This window comes from Procambarus clarkii, chromosome 39 (assembly GCF_040958095.1).
Source record: "Procambarus clarkii isolate CNS0578487 chromosome 39, FALCON_Pclarkii_2.0, whole genome shotgun sequence".
NCBI classification, from domain to species: Eukaryota; Metazoa; Arthropoda; class Malacostraca; order Decapoda; family Cambaridae; genus Procambarus; species Procambarus clarkii.
Window position 1 is genome coordinate 4,899,224 of NC_091188.1, and position 24,191 is coordinate 4,923,414.

The 24,191-nt window shown below is 42.7% G+C and overlaps 1 protein-coding gene across 1 annotated transcript; it reads right to left on the reverse strand.

Moving 5' to 3' along the window:
• Positions 1 to 8,228: 8,228 nt before the first annotated feature.
• On the reverse strand, positions 8,229 to 16,582 carry LOC123760498 (antifreeze protein Maxi-like). Its single transcript, XM_045746187.1, has 2 exons — positions 16,518 to 16,582; positions 8,229 to 8,736 (listed from the first exon to the last, which is right to left on the reverse strand). Exons 1-2 carry the CDS (start codon positions 16,580 to 16,582, stop codon positions 8,229 to 8,231), a joined length of 573 nt encoding a protein of 190 aa, XP_045602143.1.
• Positions 16,583 to 24,191: the final 7,609 nt, after the last annotated feature.

A 24,191-nucleotide genomic window follows, 5' to 3' on the forward strand; every position in this document is an offset into this window, starting at 1 on the left:
CCTGGGGAGCACCCACGGCTCTGAGGAAAGCGTTCTTCTGTTGTCTAGTCACAGCGTGGAGCTTGTGACGCAAATTACAGCAGGTCGCACTCCATCAATGTGCCTAGCTCGCGTAACATTCACAATCATATCATTCTAACACGATTTAGGCCATTAACTCCCTTAAGTGACACTTACGTATCCTTAAGGAAACATGTGCTCTTCCATCCCATGTGTGACGAAACTTTCTAATAATCAATATATCTGACTGCTCACAATTCCTATCTTTAAAGATCAGTTCTCCAAGGGGGAGTAAGAGAGAGAGAGAGAGAGAGAGAGAGAGAGAGAACGAAGGAGAGTGGAGAACGGAGAAGTGTGTGAAGGAAACTAATTTTCGGAGGGAGATGTGTTAATTAGATTGTCTCGTATACTATAGCGTCTCCGACTAGCCAGGGACAGGAGGAAGGAGGACGGGGGAGAAGGGAAACAGGTGGAATTGAGGAAAAAAAAAAAAAAAGGAAAAGAGAGAGTAAGAGAGCATGAAAATAACGAAAAAAAGGAGACAATAGAAAGATGGAGAGAGAGAGAGAGAGAGAGAGTGTCATTTAATGAGTAAAAGTTAGTTGTGAATTGAGTGCATAAATGTGAAAATCACTACATGGCAAAAACCAGCAATGTTGAACTGAGGAAACATTTCAATACAGTTGCAGCCAACAGCTGGGCCAAGGACAGTATGGAAACAAAACACTGACATGTCAACACCTGTCAAAAAATAAACACGAAGCGTCCAGTAAAGTTGACTTAAGCTACTCAAGATATTAAGATAAGGTTTTCCGAGTACACAAGGCATTAAGATAAGGTTTTCCGAGTACACAAGGCATTAAGATAAGGTTTTCCGAGTACACAAGGCATTAAGATAAGGTTTTCCGAGTACACAAGGCATTAAGATAAGGTTTTCCGAGTACACAAGGCATTAAGATAAGCTTTTCCGAGTACACAAGGCATTAAGATAAGGTTTTCCGAGTACACAAGGCATTAAGATAAGGTTTTCCGAGTACACAAGGCATTAAGATAAGGTTTTCCGAGTACACAAGGCATTAAGATAAGGTTTTCCGAGTACACAAGGCATTAAGATAAGCTTTTCCGAGTACACAAGGCATTAAGATAAGGTTTTCCGAGTACACAAGGCATTAAGATAAGGTTTTCCGAGTACACAAGGCATTAAGGTAAGGTTTTCCGAGTACACAAGGCATTAAGGTAAGGTTTTCCGAGTACACAAGGCATTAAGGTAAGGTTTTCCGAGTACACAAGGCATTAAGGTAAGGTTTTCCGAGTACACAAGGCATTAAGGTAAGGTTTTCCGAGTACACAAGGCATTAAGGTAAGGTTTTCAGAGTGCACAAGGCATTAAGGTAAGGTTTTCCGAGTACACAAGGCATTAAGGTAAGGTTTTCCGAGTACACAAGGCATTAAGGTAAGGTTTTCCGAGTACACAAGGCATTAAGGTAAGGTTTTCCGAGTACACAAGGCATTAAGGTAAGGTTTTCCGAGTACACAAGGCATTAAGGTAAGGTTTTCCGAGTTCACAAGGCATTAAGGTAAGGTTTTCCGAGTACACAAGGCATTAAGGTAAGGTTTTCCGAGTACACAAAGCATTAAGACAAGGTTTTCTGAGGACATAAAGCCTGAAGATAAGGTTTCCTGAGTACATAAGGCCTTAAGATAAGGTTTCCTAAGTACATAAAGCCTTAAGATAAGGTTTCCTGAGTACATAAAGCCTTAAGAAAAGGTTTCCTGAGTACATAAAGCATTAAGATAAGGTTTCTCGAGTACACAAGGCGTTGAGTAACGTTGTACTGTAGTAAACAAAACATGAGCATTGTATTATTCCCTGTATTATCATTGTATTATCATTGTATTATTCCCCAGTCGTCTCATTATCACTATTCTACGTCTTTCTCCGGCCACGTCGTGGTTGACGTGTGTGTGTGTTCCCGCGGATCAGTTATCCTTATCCTCACCTCAGGATCATGCTTCCTACGTCAGCTTACGAACTCCTAACACGAGAGTTTGATCGAATGGGTCTTGGATAATCTTGTTTCTCAGCCGGCTTGAATGGCCGGAAGAGGAAGAGAGAGAAAGGCAGATAACAGCGGGAAGGAGGAGGAAAGAAAGTGTTTTTCGAGGAAATGGAAAGGTTGAGAGAAAATATTAACTCACCTTGGCCTCGTGGGCCTCGCTCCTGGGCCTCGTAGCCTGGTGGATAGCGCGCAGGAATCGTAATTCTGTGGCGCGGGTTCGATTCCCGCACGAGGCAGAAACAAATGGGCAAAGTTTCTTTCACCCTGAATGCTCCTGTTACCTAGCAGTAAATAGGTACCTGGGTGTTAGTCAGCTGTCACGGGCTGCTTCCTGGGGGTGGAGGCCTGGTCGAGGACCGGGCTGCGGGGACACTAAAAAGTCCCGAAATCATCACAAGATAACCTCTCAAGATAACCTTCGACAAAGTACTCTAGCTACATGGTGAGTACTAATGAAATTTTCAATATATATTGGTAACTAAAGCGTTGCTAAAAAACGCAGCCGATAAAGTCTGTCTTAAAGCTCTAGAACGAACTAAGATACACAGCTCCAGCACCGAAACTCCTTTGAAGGGGCTTCTAGTCACCTCTGCAAAGTTCCAATAGATACAGATAATTATCTCATCAAATAAAGGAATTTCTAAGGGCAAATTTCAGATGAACTGAGAATAACAGCTCTTGGCTCACAATATAACTGATACCAGTATCATCACAGTATCACTGTGTCATTCCACAAAATATACAGAGGTGAGAGAATAGGTGAATGTCAGAGGTAGAGGACAAATTAAAGAGAATAAAAATGAAATGGTAGATGAGTGAAACAGAGAGAGAATAAGATAAAACATAAGAACGTAGCCGATGTGGGCCAAGTGAGGATGAGCTAGAGAGAAAACACAAGAAAGTAGATGAATTACAGCATTGCAAGAAAAAAAAAAGGTGTGAAAGAGAGATATTGTGCAAGAGAAGCAAAAAAAATATCAAGAGAATGGAAAAATAGAGATAGAAAGAGTAAGAGACGAGAAGAGGAGTGAAAATAAAGACTAGAAGCAGGTGAAAGAACAGGAAGAATATACGGGTAAATGAGAGGAAAATCGACACGAGAAGCAAGAACAAAGAAACAGAAGAGAGAATAGAGAATAAGAGAAGAGAGAATAAGAGAAATAAACAGAATGAGGTAGCAAGCTAAGATACTTGGGCCCCAAAATAGAAGGTGATCGATTTCCCCCCCACCTCTTCCCCCCCTTCACCCCGAGGTTCTTAACCCTGGCAGTCTCCAGCAAGGTCAACCCAGGGTGTCGAGCAGTGCAGGTCAAAGGTCGAATTGCCTCATCAGGCCGCAAACAGCCATTACTCGCCCCGGTGCCTGGCTCAAGCTAAATGGGTCACCTCTCTCTCCCCTTCACAAGCTGCTGGAGCCAAATTGTGTCACACAAGTGGTGGAATTGACTTGTTGACTGATTCGATGACTGACTGACTGACTGACTGACTGACTGACTGACTGACTGACTGACTGACTGACTGACTGACTCGTTGACTGACTGACTGACTGACTGACTGGCTCGTTGACTGACTGACTGACTCGTTGACTGACTGACTGACTGACTCGTTGACTGACTGACTGACTGACTCGTTGACTGACTCGATAACTGATTCCATTCACCCACTGCTAAGAAATCTAGAGATGATTCTTCTTAGAATTATTAATCTATCCCTTTCTAACTAATTGTAATTCTAACTAATATATATATATATATATATATATATATATATATATATATATATATATATATATATATATATATATATATATATATATATATATATATATATATATAATATAACCGAAAATTTCTCACCCCTGAAGGATTCGAACCCAGACAGTCAGGGCTCCATGCACCTTAGCGTATCCAGTACTCAATACACTAGACCACACTGACTGTTTAAAACAATTGGAAGTCGTCAGACCCTTTACCCAACCCCCGACAGCACTCGGTGGTCAATTTTGGGGGACAGATATTTACATCGAATCACCTCGCATGTTGAGGCTACGTGAGCAATATATTTGTGTTGAAAAGCTCTGCCGGGAATCGAACCAGAGTCCGTGGACTGCGATTCCAAGAGATCTTCGTTACACACCTATGACTGTGTTTCCTGTGTCCACCACCATGTACTCTTGCGGTGTCTACGTTGATGCTAGAAAATTATTTGTCAACATCGTCAGTGCATCTTAGAATTTTGTATGTCGGGATCATATCCTCTTTTGCTTCTTTTCCTGCTTGATGTGGGTTATGTCACGGTATCCTTTCCTCGTAGCTACGTCTTGTATGTTCAGGAACAACTTATGTGGAGAATCTTAGTGCGTTTTCCAATATTATTTTGTGCTTCTTTATGTGGATGTTTCACATTGGGGCTAAACATTGTAATAGTGGTTTAACACTGGTAGTGTATAGCTATGTGAAAACGTCCCTGCCCAGGTTCCTAGAGGTTGTACGATCATTGTCAAGTTTTGCATACGCTGATGACGTTAGCCTGTCAATGTGTGCCTTTTTGTGATGCCTTTGAGGCAATATCTGCGCTTAGAGCTTCTACCTTCTCCCTCTCTGAAATTGGTCTCCTCCTCATTCTATTCTCTTTTCGTGGCCTCCTCACCCTGCTCCCAAATAACGTGACCTTACATTTATTTGGATTATAGTCTAACAACCATTTCTCACATTCTTTAAACCCCCAGGTGCACTTCCATCTGTTTTATTACTAGCATATATCTAAGAAACTGTTGCCCATAGTATCGATCCCCTATTACAGTCGCTATACTTCTTCCGTTCTAATCTCTTACGACTCACTACTACAATTCGATAAGGATCTAGTTACTCCAGCTTGCTTCTTATGTAACCTTCTGTCTAGGTCAGTGCCGAAGTCTCTCTGGCAATCCTGGAAGATGCAGTCACCCCTTCTTTCTTTGTCTTGTGTGACCATTGACGTCTCGTTATAGCAGGTGTCTTCAAAACACGAATTTTCCAACTGTGAATCCGTGTTGAAGCTTTATCACAAAATAATTTACGCGTAGAGATATAGACTAGCTTAGTGTCTGTGAGTATATCTACGCATATTATATATGTGTACATGTACGTATTCTGTGCCTCTTGTGTATATCTACGGATATTGTACCTGTGTACATGTACGCATTCTGTGCCTCTTGTGTATATCTACGGATATTGTACCTGTGTACATGTACGCATTTTGTACCCGTGTATGTGTGTGTTCTCTGGCCGTTCACATCCACCTGGCGTCCGGGGCCTCAGGAACGCTTGTATATGATTGGTTAATTCACAAGGTACACTACACTGCAGCCCTCGACCCTGCATTGGTTATTAGTCCCGCCCCGCCCTGTCTGCCCCGCCCTGTCTTGGTCTTCTCCGCCAATCAATTTTGCTCCCTACAGCAAGGAGCTATAAAGCCTAATGTACCATCCTGGGGTATTTCGTCAGGGAACTATTCACGATCTTGAACTGCCAATTCACATGATGGCCGCACTTGAGAAGTTATCTTGAGGTTATCTTGAGGTTATCTTGAGATGATTTCGGGGCTTAGTGTTCCCGCGGCCCGGTCCTCGACCAGGCCTCCACCTCCAGGAAGCAGCCCGAGACAGCTGACTAACTCCCAGGTACCTATTTACTGCTAGGTAACAGGGGCATCAGGGTGAAAGAAACTCTGCCCATTGTTTCTCGCCGGCGCCCGGGATCGAACCCGGGATCACAGGATTATGCGTCCAGTGTTCTGTCCGCTCAGCCACCGGCTCCTATATGAGAAAGCATATTGTCAAATTAAGTGTTCAGCTTCAAGCAAAAAAAGTTATAAACACAAATCACACGAAACATTTAAAAGAGGTTTTAAGAACAATTTTCATTCAGCTTTGGAAATAGAAGAATAAGAGGCGTTATAATAGCTATTTTAAGGCTATTAAAAGTCGTGCCAATTTTGACTTCCTCTCCCCCAGAATTATTAAATTTGTTTACTTAATATCACTCGGATCATCAACTTCACAATTAAAAGCAACACTGCTTTTCTTTACTCGGATCGTATAGTAAACATATATGGAGCTGGTTATCAAATTATAAAATTCATGGTATAACATCATATATATATATATATATATATATATATATATATATATATATATTATATATAGATAGATACGCGCAATTACAATGTTTATACTACCATAATCTTTGCATAAACAATTAATGTAATTTAGATCTAATGGTCTAATGTTTAGATCTAATAATTTAGATCTAATGGTTTCAATTCCTGTGTAAAAACGCCTCAGCTTCGCTACGAATGATCTCTACAGCATCTCTGCCACAGCATACCTAACTACCTCCACTCACATGATATATCACTCCTTTCTTTTTTCCTATATTTTCTTATATTCCAACCACCAAAAGGAGACCAGCAGTTACTCCTACCTAAATGATGTACTTCATTTCTCAGTGTGTGAACACATACACTGAGAAATGTTCATATATTTAGTTTACTTTTGCTCTATTATAATATTTACTGGCTGGTCATTAGGCTATTGGTTACCGTAATTGCTTGTTCGCGGTTGACAGACTAATCACCAGACCACTGCTAGTTCGTCTTGGCCCCCCCCCCCTACACAAGCCCGGGTGCTTCCTTCCACCACCGGCACGATGCCAGAGACCAACACTGGTGCCATTCCAATGACCAACTCTGGTTCAAGACCTGTTTCAGACAGGTACCAGACCGGTGCTGAATGGGATATTTTCCCCGAATCAAGTCTGCATTTCTCGAGTCCTTTTTAACTAAATAGGATTCCCATAATGAAATCGAATCCTTTTAAGTGACTTTCATTTTGTCGAATACTTGTGTAATAGATTTTTTTTTTTTTAATTTTCTGGTGGGGAATCTGAGGACACCTTTAGTGCCATATAGTGAGCGGAACATTAATCAAAACTTGGAATATTATCATGGCGACATGAAACTCTTAATTAGCTCTTGCATGGAGGTATGATTGGAGACCAGTTGCCAATCAGCTCTCTTGCCGATAGAGGAAGTTGCCAAGAGGTGTGTGTATAATATATATATGCATATATATATATATATATATATATATATATATATATATATATATATATATATATACATATATATATATATATATATATATATATATATATATATATATATATATATATATATATATATATATATATATATATATATATATATATATATGTTTTGGTATCAGTCTTTCTTGTAACACATGCTACTGAATATAACAGATAGGGTGAGATATCAATGATTCTTGCGCCAATCTTTTCTACATTTAATATGTTCTTCTCTTGAGAAGGAAGTGGAAAAGTTAACTCTTCAAAGTTTATTTTACAATTGTATTATGGCTTGACGGTAAGAGATGCGTCTTGTTGACAATGTCAACATTTTCAAAGTCAGAGTTGAAGTGAATATAATTTGGCTGAAGCAACCTAACATATAGATACACTGTGTGTGTGTGTGTGTGTGTGTGTGTGTGTGTGTGTGTGTGTGTGTGTGTCTGGGCGTTTTGTTTGTCTGTCTTTTTCTGTGTCTTGTCACTGTTTCTTAAACTGTCTGGCTGTCCTCCTCTGCTAGTTCAAGGCCTTCACATGTGGTGAATGAGGGTGGGATTGGGTGATAGTTTTTGGTCGTGGGAGCCACTAGTTAATTATTTGAACTTTGTGGGTTCCTATTATGGCTCAAGAAAATCTATAGTTTTGCTTATTACGGCCAAAGTAGGATAGAATTTTTTTTCTTAGTAGCACATAACGTTTCACGATATGACATTAACAAAAATAAACAAACAAAAATATAAAAAAATAAAAAAATAATTCACAGACGAGTGAATAATATTCCGAGATTTCGCGTTAGGGTACGTTTGGCACAGTGGCACCTGGAGCCGTTATCTTCCACGCCTATAACGACCCGGCCATGTTGGGCATGTACCCAACAGTAATTACCGTGACAAATTTGGTGAAAGTAGGTTTAAGCATCTAGCCATCAACCTCAGCCATACTGACTGATTACCAATTCCTATTGTAGATATATATGTGCCAAATCATAAGGAGCACTTGTACACCTGGTTTATGAAGCGGTAAGAAGTAAACAACTTTAGTATTAAGTAGCACCAACATCTGTAGCACTAGCATCTGTAGCAGCAGCATCTGTAGCAGCATCTGTAGCAGCAGCATCTGTAGCAGCAGCATCTGTAGCACCAGCATCTGTAGCAGCAGCATCTGTAGCACCAGCATCTGTAGCACCAGCATCTGCAGCACTAGCATCTGTAGCAGCAGCATCTGTAGCAGCAGCATCTGTAGCAGCAGCATCTGTAGCACCAGCATCTGCAGCACTAGCATCTGTAGCAGCAGCATCTGTAGCAGCAGCATCTGTAGCAGCAGCATCTGTAGCACCAGCATCTGCAGCACTAGCATCTGTAGCAGCAGCATCTGTAGCAGCAGCATCTGTAGCAGCAGCATCTGTAGCACCAGCATCTGCAGCACTAGCATCTGTAGCAGCAGCATCTGTAGCAGCAGCATCTGTAGCACCAGCATCTGTAGCGCCAGCATCTGCAGCAGCAGCATCTGTAGCACCAGCATCTGTAGCACCAGCATCTGTAGCAGCAGCACTACAGATTTAATAATGGTCATGTGTTGAATACTTTCCATGAGCATAAGCGAGGTAGTGTGTGTGTTAGATTAGCAAATATGAGAAGACTCCTGAGGACTGTCGACGAGGAAGTCTCCTGGAGACTGTGCTTCACTGCAGATAACATTCCTGAGGGATCTTTTTATGGAGAGACAAACACAATCTCTTTGAAAGGGTTGAGACTTGAAGGGGTCACAAAGGGGAACTAATCATTCACAGGAGCTTATATATATATATATATATATATATATATATATATATATATATATATATATATATATATATATATATATATATATATACATATATATATATATATATATATATATATATATATATATATATACATATATATATGTACATATATATATATATATATATACATATATATATATATATATATATATATATATATATATATATATATACATATATATATGTACATATATATATATATATATATATATATATATATATATATATATATATATATATATATATATATATATATATATATAAGTTTGTGAGGGTACCACCTCTGGTGCCAATGTGGGGACCCATAGCCTCGGAGAAGAAAATAAAAAGTATTCAGAGGAGACCTTGTGGTTTCTCACTGAACACTAATATTATCTTCTCCTACAAGAATTTATCCTGAGGAAGGGTAGTGATGAAGTGAACACCACATAAGAACAGTATGGCTATCTTGAGGTTATCTTGAGATGATTTCGGGGCTTTAGTGTCCCCGCGGCCCGGTCCTCGACCAGGCCTTCACCCCCAGGAAGCAGCCCGTGACAGCTGACTAACACCCAGGTACCTCTTTTACTGCTAGGTAACAGGGGCAAAGGGTGAAAGAAACTCTGCCCATTGTTTCTCGCCGGCGCCCAGGATCGAACCCGGGACCACAGGATCACAAGTCCAGCGTGCAGTGGAAGCAGGTTCCTTGTATAGAGAATATTGATGAGGTTAGGTAGTCATCACTCTAGATTAATGATTTTGAAGCAGAAGATAAAGATGAAGCTCCTTTCACCCATATAAAAAACATATCATCAGCGGCATGCGAGGTCGCCTAACATCAGAACTGCCTTTTGACATTTGTGCTAGAATTCATTTAGAACTTTGCATACCACGGATGTCAGACGAAACCTGTAGTATGAGGAGCCAGCATGGAGTCCATAACTTGTCATGTATGCTTGAAGAGATAGGTCAAAGGTATACCACTAGTCTAGTTGCAGGACTACGATCCATGAGTTATGAGGAAAAGCTGAATGAATTGAAACTCACGTCGCTGAAAAACAGAAGAGTTCGGGGGGAGACCAGATCACTACCTACAAAATTCTCAAGGGCACTTACAGGGCTGATAAAGACACATTATTTAACACAAGTGGTACTTGCACAAGGGGACACAGGTGGAAACTAAGTACCCAAACGAGACACAGAGACACTAGAAAGATTGTTTTCAATTCCAGAGTAGTTAACAAATGGAATGCATTAGGCAATGATGTGATGGAGGCAGACTCCATACACAGCTTCAAATCTAGATATGATAAGAGCCCAGTAGGCTCAGGAATCTGTACACCAGTTGATTGAGAGTTGAGAGGCGGGACCAACCCACCTCAACACCCACACTAGGCCCCCCCCCTCCACAACAACACCCCCATGGAAACCCAAACCGTAACTGTCCCTATTTTCTGCTTGTTACAACTTGTAATAAAGTTGTTACATCTTGGCTTAACGTGTTTATGACGGATTAGAACGTTGTCACAACTTGATATATTGGTTGTTATAACTGATAAGGAGGTGTTAAAACTTGTTCGAACGTTGTAGCAACGTCGTGGTTTCGTTGTGTGTTTGGCGTGGTGTATGGTGGTGGCCACACCATATGTGGTGTGGCCACACCACATAAGGCTACTAACAGCCCCCCCTCCCCACACACACAATACTTCCGGCCTCCTACTTCAACACAAGCTTCACTTCATCTCAACACTCCGCACAAGGGCTCTGAGCCTCAATGATGCACTCACAAGACTCACTACTTCACGTTAATGTTATTTGACTCTTGCATCTCATCCTTCGGGAGGTGTAGGAGTTTACAGCTCCCCTGAGTGAGCCATCACGACATGAGCCGTCCCTCCTACCAGGTACGAGTGTGTTGTGTGGTTGTGGGGCTCGTGAGTACTTAGTGGTGAAGCAAATGGAAAACACTACTCGTGTTTCGTTGACGTGTTCGTCTTGGACGAAGACGAACACGTCTTTTCGTCACCGGGAACAAGAAACATTAAGAAGATAGCCACTTCTTAGCTACTGAAAGGCACTTATTAACGAACGAAGATATTACTACTATCTCCTACACCTTAATTTTCTTCTCAGCTCTCTCTTGCCTATTTATTGCCTGTCTCTACCTCCCCTTCACAATCGATTTGAGAATGGTCCAGGACGGACCGAAACGTCGTCGTCCCTTCAACTTCTACTGTGTGGTCTGGTCAACAAAAGGTACTTATTATTTTTCATTTGGGATTAGGTTATCTAAATGGGCATCGATCTCGGGCGATGGTGGAAACAAATGGGCATTTCTTACTGCAAATGCGTGATTTGATGCGCACCTTCGTCTGTGTGACTTCCCACGTCCCTGGCCGCCGTCAGCTTCGAGATGTCGTCTTCAAACGATACCATAAAAGTTTATTCTTGGGGGAAAAAATTGTGAGATTGCCGAAAGGTCAAGGTCTTGGTGTCGTGTAACCCCACCTTGCAACGGAGTCATTAGCACCAGGTTTTCATAATAGATTCCAAGGTATTTTAAACGCTCGGTAATGTGTGTGTGTGTGTGTGTGTGTGTGTGTATATATATATATATATATATATATATATATATATATATATATATATATATATATATATATATATATATATATATATATATATATATATATATATTGTAAACGAAAATGTGTATTTACTAGCAAACAAAACTTTAATAATTTTAAATAGATTTTAAGCATAGTTTCATGTCTTTTATAATGACTTTAGTGCAGAGGTTAGTCCTTTACGTAGAAGATGTAGAAGGTGAGCTCATCTCTTATACACATTTATTGTGTTTCTTGAGGTTATCTTGAGATGATTTCGGGGCTTTTTAGTGTCCCCGCGGCCCGGTCCTCGACCAGGCCTCCACCCCCAGGAAGCAGCCCATGACAGCTGACTAACACCCAGGTACCTATTTTACTGCTAGGTAACAGGGGCATAGGGTGAAAGAAACTCTGCCCATTGTTTCTCGCCGGCGCCTGGGATCGAACCCAGGATCACAGGATCACAAGTCCAGCGTGCAGTCCGCTCGGCCGACCGACTCCCGTGTGTTTATCATACAAACCTGAATCACGGCTTCTCACACTGAACTGTTTTACATTTATATACATTTTATAGTACATACATCGTACATGTATTGGACAAGATCTACTGATTGGTGTTATTTATATATTTATCAACTGTTTAGATGTTTCTCGGTGGCTGTATAGATTACGTCCCTCTATTTTTAATCTTTATGTAGCATTAGCTGTGAGGTTCAGGAGGCACTGATCACAGGGTTCGATCCCCTGTGGGTTAAACGAGGCACTGATCACAGGGTTCAATTCCCTGTGGGTTTAACGAGGCACTGATCACAGGGTTCGATTCCCTGTGAGTTTAACGAGGCACTGATCACAGGGTTCGATTCCCTGTGGGTTTAACGAGGCACTGATCACAGGGTTCGATCCCCTGTGAGTTAAACGAGGCACTGATCACAGGGTTCGATTCCCTGTGGGTTAAACGAGGCACTGGTCACAGGGTTCGATCCCCTGTGGGTTATTAGTCTGCGGCAGATGATTGTGAGGAGTCGCTCAACGATCACTCTCCATTTCCCCCGAAATTAGGAATTCAAGAGTTTTATTTAGCATATATAATCTTTAATCAATATATTCGTTAACGACTTATCTGCGTCTGGGGTAAAAAAAAAAAAATTGTGCAGAAAATGTTAATATTTTATGCATTTCCAACTAATTTTAACGAGTTGTGTATGCGGCACAGGTAATTATCCGCTGGAGTTTGTAATGTTCATGAAATAATTTGTGTTTTAATTTGACTTTGTGATGTAGCTAATCTACCAACCATGGCCGCCTTACCGTGGCTTATCTTAGGCTTATCGAGCTCCACCTTGTCTAACTACTGACTAACTACCACTATGCAGCCCACAACAGCTGCCTTAACACCCTGGTACCTATTTACTACTAGGTGAACAGGTGCATTAGGTGAATAGAAACGTGCCCAACTACTTCGGGACTCGCATTTGACAGCAAGGAATCTTTGTTAAGGTGTAATAGAGCTGAATTTTCTCAATTATTGTTTGAGTGTTTGTGTGTGTGTTTTGGTCTCGTTAATTGACGAATTGTTTACAGTACTGGATGTAAACACGTGTCAAGTCATAACTTCCCGACCCGTACCTCTCGGTTAGTACGTCTCATTTCGAACGTTGTGGTCTGCGCCGTAAAAACTGATGTTTTTCTCAGTTGCACCTCCTTTGTTTTTAATGATTATATGGTATTTTTGGTACGTGGGTGAAGTAGTACGAGAATTATGTTCGAGTGTAATTCGCTATGAATCCAGATTACCCTCAAACAGCCCGTCCTTATATAACCCGTTCTTATATAACCCGTCCTTATACAACCCGTCCTTATATAACCCGTCCCTATACAGCCCGTCCTTATATAACCCGTTCTTATATAACCCGTCCTTATATAACCCGTCCTTATATAACCCGTCCCTATACAGCCCGTCCTTATATAACCCGTCCTTATATAACCCGTTCTTATATAACCCGTTCTTATACAGCCCGTCCTTATATAACCCGTCCTTAGATAGCCCGTCCTTATATAACCCGTCCTTAGATAGCCCGTCCTTATATAACCCGTCCTTAGATAGCCCGTCCTTATATAACCCGTCCTTATACAACCCGTCCTTATATAACCCATCCTGATAAACGTTATTTTTAATTCGTTAATTCAGCCCCAAGACTCACATATAAAAGAAAAACACGACGAATAACTCAAAAATTAACTCCGAAGATTTCTTTTAAGCAGTTCTCGGTTCTCTAACTTGTTCAAGTCTCACATTCTTTCCGAGGCAACAAGGGAAAAGGGGAAAATACCCTGGCAGGAAAGAAACTCTGACAGGAACACTGTAAAATAAAAAAAAATTTTGGCATGAAAATATATGAGGCAGCTGAACATCAGACAGCATTCAATACACTGCCGGGGGAATCCGTATATTTAAACTCTTGCTAATAACACAACTGCTTTAGGTGCCCTTAGCCATCTTCGCCTCAATCACCATCTCTAACTCAATTCTCACCTTCGCTGTCAATACCATCATCACCACCGTCACCATCAACACCACCACGACGTGTTCAATAATGATATTTTAGCAACGAAGAAAGCCGGAGAACTAACGCATGTGAATGAAGCATTAATAAGGGAAGAAGAGGGCACAGGTAGGAAGCAACGAGTTTAACACAGCCAAATAGTGGGCGTGAGACCAGCCTATGAAAGATTGACTCCGGCACGAATAACGCCCACAATATACGCCCATATTCCCCGAATCGTGATTCGATTTGGAGCAGGGCGGCTGCATCGAACGAGCGTCCTGTTTCGATCTCGTCATCCTGATCCAGAGATCATGTTATTGTGATTTCATTGTGTGTATAGCAGAGCCAACAAGAGAGAGAGAGAGAGAGAGAGAGAGAGAGAGAGAGAGAGAGAGACAAGAACCCGCCAGGTAGCCCTTCTGCTTACACCACGAGAATGGAGTTAAGAAGAGCTGCCAGCGATCACCTTGGGTCTAGCCTTCTAGTAAGAGCTCAAGGAACGGTCAAACCACAAGCTGAGGAACAAGAGAGATTACTGGCGAGTTGACGACATAAGAGTGAGGGCTTACCTACAGGAAATAAATGAATGAGAGAATCAGAGGACTAAGGATTAAGACAAATTATATGGTGGAATTCATGTCCTAGAAATGTGTAGATGCACAAGAGCCATTCGCCCAACTCAAGGGCGAGGCTGACCAGACTAAACCCTTGCTTCAATAGGCAATGAAGGGAAGGGAAGGACAGCCACAGACAAGCGAGGATAAATGGAACAGCGAACGTGACATAGAGAATATCAGGGACTACATTCACTCCACCCTGCAGGGCGAGGTGAAGTGAGGTGTTACACAGTCGAAGTGAGCCGAAGATGTTGGCGGATGAGAGGTGGATGTGGTCTGGACTTCGATATTGGTTAAGTGTAGCGAAGTGTAAGCTGGATGTTGATAACTGGACGAGTGTTGTGCCTCGGCTAATGTAGAATTTTATATAATTTGTGTCTATAGGGTTATTTCGACGTTGTTGGTTAGGACATCTCTGGTTGGGTATAGAAACGATGCGATCTCTGACAGCCTCGTTCTTTGTCCATTATCAGGGGGGCCTTGAGAAATATGTCGTTGCCTGGACAAAACTCCATAATCTGTTCCTCCTATTAAACTCTTCTACTTGGACATCTTTTCGACGACTCACAAGTTGGAGGAGAGAGAGAGAGAGAGAGAGAGAGAGAGAGAGAGAGAGAGAGAGAGAGAGAGAGAGAGAGAGAGAGAGAGAGAGAGAGAGAGAGAAAGAGTTCTTAAAGATATCATGACTGGAAACGTGACCCCTTAACAACACAAGCCAATTGGTACAGTTAACAATGTTTCTTTGTCAAATAATAGTTAAGACAATAATAACAGAGGGAATACTAACATTAATAATTGTCATTGTGAATGTAGTACAAGGTATAGTATGAGAACTTATAATATTATTATATTCCTTGCATAAAAATAATGAACTAACTTTCCAGTGCGAGAGTTGAAGGAGAGTTTCAGAGTGGAGAGAAGACTGTTTTGGTGCCTTCAGGGTAAAGTTTATATTGTCAACTACACGCATCATCATCCTCGCACACGCACACGCAAGCACACACACACACACACACACACACACACACACACACACACACACACACACACACACACACACACACACACACACACACACAGGTGGAGGCTGACTCCATACACAGTTTCAAGTGTAGATATGATAGAGCCCAATAGGCTCAGGAACCTGTACACCTGTTGATTGATGGTTGAGAGGCAGGACCAAAGAGCTAAAGCTCAATCCCCGCCAGCACAACTAGGTGAGTACACACACACACACACACACACACACACACACACACACACACACACACACACACACACACACACACACACACACACACACACACACACAATACACAATGAAGGGAAACTACCTTCCAGTGACGATTCGAGAAAGTAACCAGAGAGTGGACGTAACACTAAATCTAACTCCTGAGGCACATATAAATAGGATAACGAGAGCAGCGTACTCTACACTGGCAAAAGTTAGAACATCACTTAGAAACCTAAGTAAGGAGGCTTTTAGGGCGCTTTACACTGACTACGTTGCAAAGGACTATACCTTCCCTGTGTATATTCTGTCAGTGTATGAATTTTCTCATTACGTCCAAGGTTGTGTTAATAGAAACGAAAGCGCTCATGTATTTAATTCTTAATTTTTCTCCGTAATCTTGTTTTTCATATATATATATATATAATATATATATAAAATATTATACACTAGATGAGGTGGCCGGCAGTTCCCGGGTCTATCTGGTGCCCAGGTCATCCCCACATACCCTACCAATCTTTCCTTACCCTTCTCGTTTCTTGCCATCAATGCCACAATCCTCAACAATCACCATCATCACCTGTGTAAACATGTTCACACCATACACACTCCCCGAGTATATCCTCTACCATCATCTACACGTCGGGGAGAGTGAAAAGTTGGGATGAATTGGAGAGAGAAGGAAAATGGGAGAGAAAGATTGCTGTTGACGAAAGAAAATGGATAGGGATCCACAGTAAAGTATGGAGGTAGAAGAGAAGAGGGATAAGTAGGAGAGAAGAGGAAAGGATAGAGTACCGGAAGAGAGGCAAATGATTCGTGTTTGGTCTCCTGCCGTTAGAGAACGACCGTGGATTGGCTGGTCGCTGTGAAAGACAAGGATGGGGGGGGGGCAATCTGAGGCTGGTAGTAGTGGTGGTAATGGTGGTGATTGTGGTAGTGATGGTGGATTCACTAAGGCAGAAGCACAGCTTGGGAATGAGCTAGTGGTTACAGCGGTGGCTGGTGTGAAGTAATCCAAAACTCTGCCATGGAAAAGGCCTTTCGGGAGGGCCTTTGAGCGACCGGTGTTTGATGGTTGTGGTGACTAGAAGCATTCGGGTCGAAAGCAGCTGTGACTTGCCGTATAGTTCTGGCTGTGGCGACTCTGGTTACTGTGGTGGCTCAAGACGAGCTGTGGCGCGTGTGGTGGAGGGCTGCGGGCAGCACCAGCTGTGGTGAGTGGAGGATTTAGAAGCTGTTATGGTCTTGAGTTAAAGTTTAAAGACAGAGCGGTCAAATGGAAGAGCGGAAATGTAAAACAAGCCCGGAGAGAAGAGGTACACAGGCAGGTATTAAAAGAATAGGGCGCCATGTGAAGAGGTATGGGAGGACAGTGAGAAAAAGGGCACAAATATGAATGGAAGAGTGAATGGACAGGAAGAAGAAGAAGAAGACGAAGGGGCTCGGAAAGTTCAGTAGGATAGTGGATAGTGGACAGTGAGGAGGGGGAGGGGGGGGGGCATAACGATGTTTAGATGGGTGGAAGAACTGAACGAGAATAATATATACATGTGTGTGTATATAGAATAATATATATCTTACGTGTGTGTGTGTATATAGAATACTTCGACCTTCCAGGGGGGAGGGGTCACTGTGATGCTCCAAGATATATATTCTTACAATTGTCATCGTTATAAGCTAGTGTGGCCTATACCAAAGGCTTTCTTATATGGATTAAAACGCACATCAGTACCGATTATCCCAGTGGAACTCCTTGGAAGGATTTGAGTCTCAGTCTAAGCTTCGTGCAGGTGCTCCCAAGACCCTCCACGACTGTGAGCAAACTGGCCTCGCTAAGAGGAAGCGACAGTCTCGTGTTTTTTCAGACTCGACGTTCGAGGCTCCTTGTGAATGTAATGGTATTTCGCACGTATTTGTGGACTGGATCTAATAAGCCATTTCGACTACATAGCACTTGGAAAAAGATATGAGGATAAGGATTGAGGATAAGATGGACGAAAGGAATGGTGCACAATCACTTGGGCGATCGGGGATTGAACACCGAAATGCTGGAACGGTCGCTCTTACCGTCCAGTTCAAGTCCAGTCCGGGAAGGCAGTGCAAACTCGCGGGAGATAGCAGCCAGATTCGGGGGGAAGACTGCACTGGTTCACACTTCGTCTCCAAGAGAGATAAACAAACCAATGTCTGAGCTCAACAGGTGGACGCAGAGGTGAGAGAGGAGCAGCATCCCAATCATCTGTTGCTGCAGATGTTATTGTTTACGTCTCTCTCTCTCTCTCTCTCTCTCTCTCTCTCTCTCTCTCTCTCTCTCTCTCTCTCTCTCTCTCTCTCTCTCTCTCTCTCTCTCTCTCTCTCTCTCTTGCTCTCTCTGCTTTCTATCTCTCCCCAAGCCATAAATATTAATGTTTCAGGACATCTTATCTGACAAATTTTCGTAATGGAACGACGTCCCCAGTTTTAAATAACCTTTTTCCTCAAAAACATTAACGCCGAGGAAAATCGGACTGTTTTTTGGCAAGCATTATATAAAAAAAATCAGAACTTGTGCATAATGCAATTTAATTTGAAGCCTTATTTTAATTATATTTTTAATTGATCCATAGCGTTTGAGAGAATTATTTAAGCCTTTTCGTAAGTCTTAGCCATTCATTCTTAAGTCTTAGCCATACATTCAGACATGTATTTTAACTCAGTAGTGCAGATATGTAAATGTTTGTGGCCAATAACATTTAACTACACGTGTAAGCCAGTTAATGAGTCGCGGAGGAAGACAAAAAAATAGCGCCGAAGTCAAACGATTGTTTCAAATGATTGTTTCAGCTTGATTGTTTCGGTGTCTCGTATCTCTACTTGGTATTACTGAGAGACAGCTTCACGCCTCAGCTTAGTGTTACCGAGAGACAGCTTCACACCATCGAAAGATCCACACCAACCGGGAGCCGGTCGGCCGAGCGGACAGCACGCTGGACTTGTGATCTTGTGGTCCTGGGTTCGATCCCAGGCGTCGGCGAGAAACAATGGGCAGAGTTTCTTTCACCCTATGCCCCTGTTACTTAGCAGTAAAATAGGTCCCTGGGTGTTAGTCAGCTGTCACGGGCTGCTTCCTGAGGGTGGAGGCCTGGTCGAGGACCTGGCCGCGGGGACACTAAAAAGCCCCGAAATCATCTCAAGATAACCTCAAGATCTCAAGATAACCGATCATTTCATCCTCTGAATTCAGAACATTAAAATACTCAATATTTCATGACGGGTTTTCTCCACAGCCACAAAATAGGTTAAACAACATCAGATAAAGACTTCAAGTTACTTGAATGTTTCTTTTCCCCGCCAACGTCCTAGCAATCTCTGCAATTTTCAATCCATCCTCCGGCTGTCTGACTTTGGGGGGAGTTCTTGCCTCCAGGCCCTTGACAGCTGGAGTGAGTGATGAGACTTGTGGAGCTCACACTCCACCCTCGAGATATACACAAACACACACGTCGTCTGTCTCAACACTGAGACTTGGATTCCTCCTGTGATCGCTTGAGGAGTATAGTTATGCTCGTGCAAGCTGGGGCCAGAAGGTGTAAGATTGACCTTGGTTGCAATTATAATTGTTGTAACTAGAAGTTATACGCACACTCTTAAGCAAGTTATACGCACACTCTTAAGCAAGTTATACGCACACTCTTAAGCAAGTTATACACACACTCTTAAGCAAGTTATACACACTCTTAAGCAAGTTATACACACTCTTCAGCAAGTTATACACACACTCTTAAGCAAGTTATACACACTCTTAAGCAAGTTATACACACTCTTCAGCAAGTTATACACACACTCTTAAGCAATCTTCATGGAGTCTTTCATGGAGTGAAGTGTGAAATATGGAGTGTGAGTAACGTGGAGTTGTTGCTGCAGAGAAATGCAGTCACATTTTTTCCATTTTTTTTCCATTTTTCCATTTTCTGAAATGGAAAAAGGAGAAGAGAAAGGAGAAGCAAAGCTTCTGAGACCCATGCATCTCTTTCATGGCTCCTTGAACGGAGGCCTCGAAGGGGAAGAGGGGTTGGAGGAGGGGGGTGAGGACGAAGAGATAGCTAGACAGATAGTTAGAAAGATATAGAGATAGGTAGAGACATATGTACAGAGATAGATAGATAGAGAGAGAGAGAGAGATGTAGAAACTGAGATAGAGATAGATATAGAGGAGAGAGAGAGAGAGAGAGAGAGAGAGAGAGAGAGAGAGAGAGAGAGAGAGAGAGAGAGAGAGAGAGAGAGAGAGAGAGAGAGAGAGAGACCCGGGCAACACCGGGGATATATCATGTGACTATCACCACAGTCGCCTACACTACACCTTATCACGATAACGAATCACCAGAGAGCTTCCCTTCACCGCAGACACTATCAGTCACTATCGTTAAAATCATCACACACAAACATTTCTTGGAATATGTGGCCACACAGGCAATCAATCCCATCCCAGAGAGCAAGAACAAAACAAAAACAAACGAATAAAACAAACACATAATCCACAATTTTGAAGTCACCTAATGTCTGTGACTTCAAATGAATACAAATGGAATTGAGGCTATGAGACTCAGGGAGAGTCAGTTGTGAGGTCAAAGGTCGAGTCAGGTGTGAGGACATGGAGCGAGTCACATATGAACACAATACATAGAAGACACATGCAGTTTGAGAATCTAGATAAAAATGCTCAAAGTGAAATCATTTCTACAACAGTACTGACAAATGTTGAAAAATTTAATTCTAACTTGAAATGGTCTCCGAAGTTACGCCATCGAGGCAAGAAACGAACTGAACTTGCAATTGCAAGAGTCACCGAGAACTTCGGCTGAAATGCGAAGAACGCAAAATGCAGGATCTATATGAACGCAATATCTTGCGTTCAGATAGCATCTAATGCAGTGTGATGATCGTTAATGAGCAATAAAGTTTTTTTTCTCGTTAATCAAACCCCTTGTGAATCGTCACAGCTGAAGGGGACACACACAGATTGAGCGTTTTCAGTCACGCAGACGCATACACAGCACTGCTCCTGTGGTAGGTAAATCCACGACGGGCTCACCATAGACCGTGCTACTTCGAACTTCCCATCCCATCCCAAAAATCCTTATCCAGATCCCTTCCAAGTGCTATATAGTCGTAATGGCTTGGCGCTTTCTCCCCTGATAATTTCCTCCCTCACTTCTCTCCATTTCTTTCACTGTTTGTATAGTTTTATCTTTTAGCTTTCAAAGTCACCATATTTTGATCAGCTGTTATTACCATGGCTTTATTCTTGCTGTAATTTTCAAGCTATCGTTATCTATGACTATCACTTGTATTTCTGTTTCCACCACCACCAAGAAGACCTCACATAGCCTGCCTCTAGCAGCCTGCCTCCAGCAGCCTGCCTCCAGCAGCCTGCCTCCAGCAGCCTGCCTTCCACAGCCTGCCTTCCACAGCCTGCCTTCCACAGCCTGCCTCCAGCAGTCTGCCTCCAGCAGCCTGCCTCCAGCAGCCTGCCTTCCACAGCCTGCCTTCCACAGCCTGCCTTCCACAGCCTGCCTCCAGCAGCCTGCCTTACACAGCCTGCCTCCAGCAGCCTGCCTCCAGCAGCCTGCCTCCAGCAGCCTGCCTCCAGCAGCCTGCCTCCAGCAGCCTGCCTCCAGCAGCCTGCCTCCAGCAGCCTGCCTCCAGCAGCCTGCCTCCAGCAGCCTGCCTCCAGCAGCCTGCCTTCTCATCACCATCACGCTCGTCTCCACATGAGTGTAATGGCTGATCTGGCTCGTCGACTCAAACGCCATTTGTCAATATCTTGGAGGTGGTAATGGTGCTGGTGCTGGTGGTGGAGGGAGTGGTAGACGTGGGGGGGGGGGGGGGGTGGTAGTAGTGGTGGTGGTGCTGGTGGTGGAGAGAGAGTGGTAGACATGGGGGTGGTAGTGGTGGTGATGCTAGTGGTGGAGGGAGAGTGGTAGACATGAGGGTGGTGGAAGTGGTGGTGATGCTGGTGGTAGAGGGAGTGGTAGACGTGGGGGGGTGGTAGTGGTGGTGGTGATATCGTGGTGGTGCTTAAGAATATTTACTTAAAAGTAACCATGGGAAAGTGAGGTCCAGTTAAGTAACGAAGTAAAAAAGTTAAGAAATGAAGTGAGACATGGAAGTGTGTGTGTGTGTGTACTCACCTATTGGTGAGTATTGGTGAGTATACACACACACACACCAATTGTGTGTGTGTGTGTGTGTGTGTGTGTGTGTGTGTGTGTGTGTGTGTGTGTGTGTGTGTGTGTGTGTGTGTGTGTTTGTATCCAGTCATTTATAAATAAATTGCATATTAACTGCAAAATATTTTTAAGGTTCCATCTCCAGGCTATTTTATTTTACAACTGCCCTTACCCCCCCTCCCCTCCCCCCCCCACTAACGGGATCACCTCCCATAATGTGAACCCTCTTGAACGCGCCCACGGGAGCAACTCTTCCTCCGCTGGAAACCAATTAAAGGATTTTCTAAACAAAATGAATAGAACAAATGTTCAGTGTTCAGGTTGCCTCCTGATCCTCCCAAGCCAGTAATGAGCGTTATGTAATCTAATCCTTCACCTGTTCAGGTTAAATTTGGATTAATTTTAATGAAGGAATTTGTCCTAAGTCTCTAATACGGGATAACGAGAGAGTTTGGGAGACGGGGAAAGGAAAGAGACGGTAGCCGAGACAGAACGGTGGAGAGAGAGAGAGAGAGAGAGAGAGAGAGAGAGAGAGAGAGAGAGAGAGAGAGAGAGAGAGAGAGAGAGAGAGAGAGGAAGAAAGATTGGAAGAGATGAATAAAAGGGGGGAGAAAAGGTGGAATGGTATTCGAGACCAGACAATCTTAAAAATATCAATATGAGAGAGTTTTCTTAACTAGATATCTGGTCAATTGTAACGATATTTCAGAGTCAGTGTCTAAAGTTTGTAATGGATGTGATACAATGCTCGAGACCTACAAAATACCGACTTTGGTAAACTCTACGTTGAATGGAGGAAATATTCTAGCAGCATCTTGCACTTATTGCAATTCTCGAACTGGCCTGATGTCCACACCTATTCTTGAAGAACAAGGAATTCGAACATTGGAATAGTTAAATAATATAACATTAGTTACAACAAGGTTAATAGGCCGATGTTGTTGTTGTTAAAGATTTGCTACCTGGAACAAAGTTCCAAGTAGCACGGGCTATGGTGAGCCCGTAGACAAAAGATAAATGGCTATAGATCTCACTCTCCAGTAAGAGGGATTCGAGTATTATTTATTACTCAATGTTATTGTTGTTGTAGATTCACTACCTGGAACAAAAAGTTCCAAGTAGCACGGGCTATGGTGAGCCCGTATATATATATTTTGTCACTCAAGCTTTTCCCGACATATCAGCTTAATTGTTAGGACACGAGAAGCATGAAAACGAGAGATTTGTACAGTGTTGTAGCAGGTCTTCAGGACTGAATACAACGACTAGTTACCAGAGACACTGAGGAGAGAACCTCCGCCCCCATCCCAGACGGATACTTGGAATTATTCGGGATTTACTGTCACAAAGAGACGACGGCTTGTTGACAATCATTTTAAATCCCATTAAAATCAGTTCTGTGCCACATAAGCTGTGTGTTCAGAGTGATTTACTAATGTTTAGAACAATGCTGTTTACAACAGCTATAATGCTAGCAACGTGAGCTAGTTGGCCAATGTACTCATCTTTCCTGGTTCGCACATGTTATGCATGAATGAAATGATTCTGTAAGTCTGCATACATCATACACCACTCTCAGTTTTGACCATGATCCATTAGAGGAGCCGGTCGGCCGAGCGGACAGCACGCTGATCTTGTGATCCTGTGGTCCTGGGTTCGATCCCAGGCGCCGGCGAGAAACAATGGGCAGAGTTTCTTTCACCCTATGCCCCTGTTACATAGCAGTAAAATAGGTACCTGGGTGTTAGTCAGCTGTCACGGGCTGCTTCCTAGGGGTGGAGGCCTGGTCGAGGACCGGGCCGCGGGGACACTAAAAAGCCCCGAAATCATCTCAAGATATAACCATGATATATAATGTATTTATTATTTCGATCTTTGGATGTTATGCTCAGATTGGGTCTATCGTTTGAAGACCTATCCTCTAAACAATGGTTATTCAATTTCACCTTTTTTATATATAGAATCTTTAAGATCTTTATAAATGTCTCG

Coding starts and splice junctions, on each gene's coding strand:
- LOC123760498 (XM_045746187.1), bottom strand. CDS start 16,582: ATGTTTACACAGGTGATGATGGTGATTGTTGAGGATTGTGGCATTGAT. Junction 8,737..16,517: donor GATGGCAAGAAACGAGAAGG/GTAAGGAAAGAT, acceptor TTAAATCTGTAG/TGCTGCTGCTACAGATGCTG.